This window comes from Petaurus breviceps, unplaced genomic scaffold (assembly GCF_028583685.1).
Source record: "Petaurus breviceps papuanus isolate PSGF00001 unplaced genomic scaffold, PetGlider_PUasm1.0 558, whole genome shotgun sequence".
NCBI classification, from domain to species: domain Eukaryota; kingdom Metazoa; phylum Chordata; class Mammalia; order Diprotodontia; family Petauridae; genus Petaurus; species Petaurus breviceps.
Window position 1 is genome coordinate 4,823,512 of NW_027186376.1, and position 3,260 is coordinate 4,826,771.

The following is a 3,260-nucleotide window of genomic DNA, read 5'->3' on the forward strand; positions in this document are numbered from 1 at the left end:
GGGGGGGCTGGGATCCTGGGGGAGGCTGGGATCCTGGGAGGACTGGAATCTAGGAGGAGGTTGGGATCCTGGGGTGCTGGGATCCAGGGGGGCTGGGATCATAGGAGGTGTCTGCTGGGGTTTAGAGGCCCCTGACAGGAAGCCCCCTGTCTCTGCCCAGGTCATTGGCTTGCTAGATGTCTTCACACCAGCCACATCCATAGAAAACTTCAACGAAGTGTGAGTAGGGTCTGGGGGTGCCCCTGCCTGAGGCCCAGGACTGAGACAAGGGAATGGTACAGTCGCCTGAGGCTATGGCTCTGCCCCTCTCGTTGGGGAGGGGCCTGCCTGATCCCTGATCCCTCCTGGAGTCCTCCCTATCCCTGGACCCCCTCCTCTGGTCCCTGAGTCCTGGGCCCTCCATCCCTGATCCCTGATGCCTGGGTCTCTTGATCACTACCGGACACCCCCCTTTGTGTTTCCTGAGTCCTAGCCCTTCTGATCACCACTGGACGCCCTCCTTTGGTCCCTGATTCCTGGGTCCCCCATACCCGGGCCTTCCCTACAGGTACCTTGTGACTACCCTGATGGGGGCTGACCTGAACAACATCGTCAGATGCCAGAAGCTAACAGATGAACACATCCAGTTCCTGGCATATCAGCTGCTGCGGGGGCTGAAGGTGAGAGATGAGCGGGGCCTGGACTCCCCACCCCCCCCACCCCCCCAGTGTCTGCTATCTCCCTGACTCTGCCCTCCCTGCCACACTCCCTCCTGGGGTTGGAGAAGTCACAAAGTGGGTCTCAAGGCCGACCTTGCTGATGCTTCACCTTCCTATCTGTCTTATATCCCTCAGTACATCCACTCGGCTGGAATCATCCACAGAGTGAGTATGGCTGGGACTGGGCCAGCAGAGCACTGGGTGGCTTTGGGATCTAGCTCTCTGGGCTTCCACAGGAGGCAAGGGGGGGAGAGGATAGAAGTGGGGGAGGGAGGACACAGTGTAGGAGGAACAGTGCTTTGGGATCCCAGGGAAGAACGCTCACCTGGGTTGCTGTTGTGCCTATAGGACCTGAAGCCCAGTAACCTGGCTGTGAATGAGGACTGTGAGCTGAGGGTAAGGATGGCACTGCCTGGGCAGGGGGAGGGCTGAGATGGCTCTGGATCCTTATTGGCTTCTCGTTCCCTCACCCTGAGCCCTGCCCTAAAGCCCTGGTATCTGCCTCTGAGGGGGGCCTTGGCCGCTGGTGAGAGGAGTCCAGACAAAGAGCAGGCAGCCTGAACATAGACAGAACCCAGAGCCAGACCCCCATGGTGCCCCTACAACCAGGGCTCCTGCCAATGGACTGTGTTTCTGTCTCAGTGTCTATTAATGGTTTATTTACTAAAGGTCTTTGGCTTGGTTAAGTGGCTGGAACCTCCCTTAAAGGTCTTTGGCTTGTGCGGGGAAAGTGGATTTGCCTTTTAACCCCTGGGGGTTCATTTGTGTGCTGACCACCCATCCAGGGAGTCAGACCTAAGAACAGACATGGAAACCAAGTCATTCAGCTCCGACTGTCCTTCAGTGCTGCCGCTGAGAGTAGCCCAACATACCACATTTGTGCCACATTTAGGTTGAGGGAAAGGACCCAGGCATCTACAGGGCAGTACAAAGAGGAATGGACCTGGGCTCAGTTGTTTGGCTTAGTCACCATTTGGGGATCATCCAGGCTAACAGAAATAAGAAGGAGCCTTGTGGAATCAGGGAATCCCCTCTCCCGAGAGGGGCAGCGGGCTCCCTCTCGTTCCATCCCCGGGGGCCTGCTTGATTTGGCTGGATGGCACCTGGCCTGTCCCTCTGGTTGGTCCATCAGACTTTCAGTTATCCTGCATCTCAGCCTCCGTCTGCCCTGTGTCCATTTGTGGGGTTTTAATGTTGCCCTGGAGGGTCTTCTCAGAGTGGGAGCTCCCCAAGGGCTGGGCTGGCTTTCTCCTCATCGCCTGAAGGACTCAGCTATGGCTGTGACTCCTCAGATCTTGGACTTTGGACTGGCCCGCCAGACAGATGATGAAATGACGGGCTATGTGGCTACGCGCTGGTATCGTGCCCCTGAGATCATGCTCAATTGGATGCATTACAACCAGACAGGTAAGGTCGAGGCAGCTTTTCATGGGATGAGAATGAGGGAGGAGGAGACGAGCCCAGGCAGATAGCTAAGCATCCTGCAGGGTCTGGTGGGAAGAAAACAGGGCCAGGACTAGCTCTCTGGGGTCACTGCTCTGGGGAGCTCCCAGGTGAGGAAAGTCCCTCTGTCTCTTCCACTAGTAATCTCAGAGAGCTGGCCAGAGTGTTGAGAGGTTAAGGGTCGTAGAGTCAGGATGTGGCAAAGGCTGGACTGGAACCCCAATCTTTCTGACTCAAAAACCAGCTCTGTCCATGATGCCAAGATAGCATGACAGGGCCACAAAACACAGGGACACAGCAGGTGCTCAAGCCTGCCCCCACCTGAAGGGCGAGCAGCTGCCCCCATGACCCAAAGCAGGTGCTTGACATTGAAGTGACCTTGGACATTCTCATGGGAACGTGGGCCCAGGGGATGCTCTGGCAAGTGTCACTTCCCTGGGAAGACCTTTCTCAGGTGGAGCTGAGGCCGGGGAGGAGAGCTGAGAAGTTCCTTTCTGTGGACAGCTTTCAATTCTGTTCTGGGAACTGCCAACCTCGCCAGGCCTGTTCCAGAGCTTGGCTAAAAGAAGGCTGCCCTCTGGCTTAGGTTGCTGTGGGTTTGGATCATACCTTTCCTGGGGATAAGCAAGGTCAGGAAGTTATTGAAAAGGCCTTCTGCTGGGTTATGGGCTTCATGGGGTGTCAAGGGGAGAGAGTGAGTGAGTGTGAGGGAGGGAGAGAGGGAGAAAAGCAGTAGCAGCATCAAACACATTTCAGAAAAAGAAGCCCCAAGTGTCAGCAAAAGTGGGCCAGCTAAGTGGGCAGGCCAGCTCACAGTCTGGTGAGGAAGGCAGAGAAGAGGACCCAGGCCCTGCCCTCAGGGAGCTCACAGGCTGGGGGTAAGGAGAAGCCCCCAACTACAGAAGAGAATGGGGCCAGGTCAGCAGGACAGACTGGTCCCAAAGATTAGACAGTATGGGGCCCAGGCCTGCCCCTGGGGTGGGGTGGGGAGCTTGGACTCTAAAGCCTGGAAGAATCAGAGGAGGCTTAGAAAAGCTGGAATGGGCAGGATGGGCTTCTTACTGGGGACAAGGTTCAGACTGAGCGTGCTCTCTACCTTCCCCTCCCGCCCTCTCCCTC

At 56.7% G+C, this 3,260-nt stretch overlaps 1 protein-coding gene across 1 annotated transcript in view; it reads left to right on the top strand.

Moving 5' to 3' along the window:
* MAPK11 (mitogen-activated protein kinase 11) overlaps positions 1-3,260 on the top strand; it is a 14,723-nt gene that overhangs the window by 7,253 nt on the left and 4,210 nt on the right. The window contains exons 3-7 of the mRNA XM_069102936.1: positions 157-219; positions 548-659; positions 834-863; positions 1,047-1,094; positions 1,991-2,105. Of these exons, the coding sequence (XP_068959037.1) occupies positions 157-219; positions 548-659; positions 834-863; positions 1,047-1,094; positions 1,991-2,105 (368 nt within the window). The remainder of the gene's footprint in view (positions 1-156; positions 220-547; positions 660-833; positions 864-1,046; positions 1,095-1,990; positions 2,106-3,260) is intronic.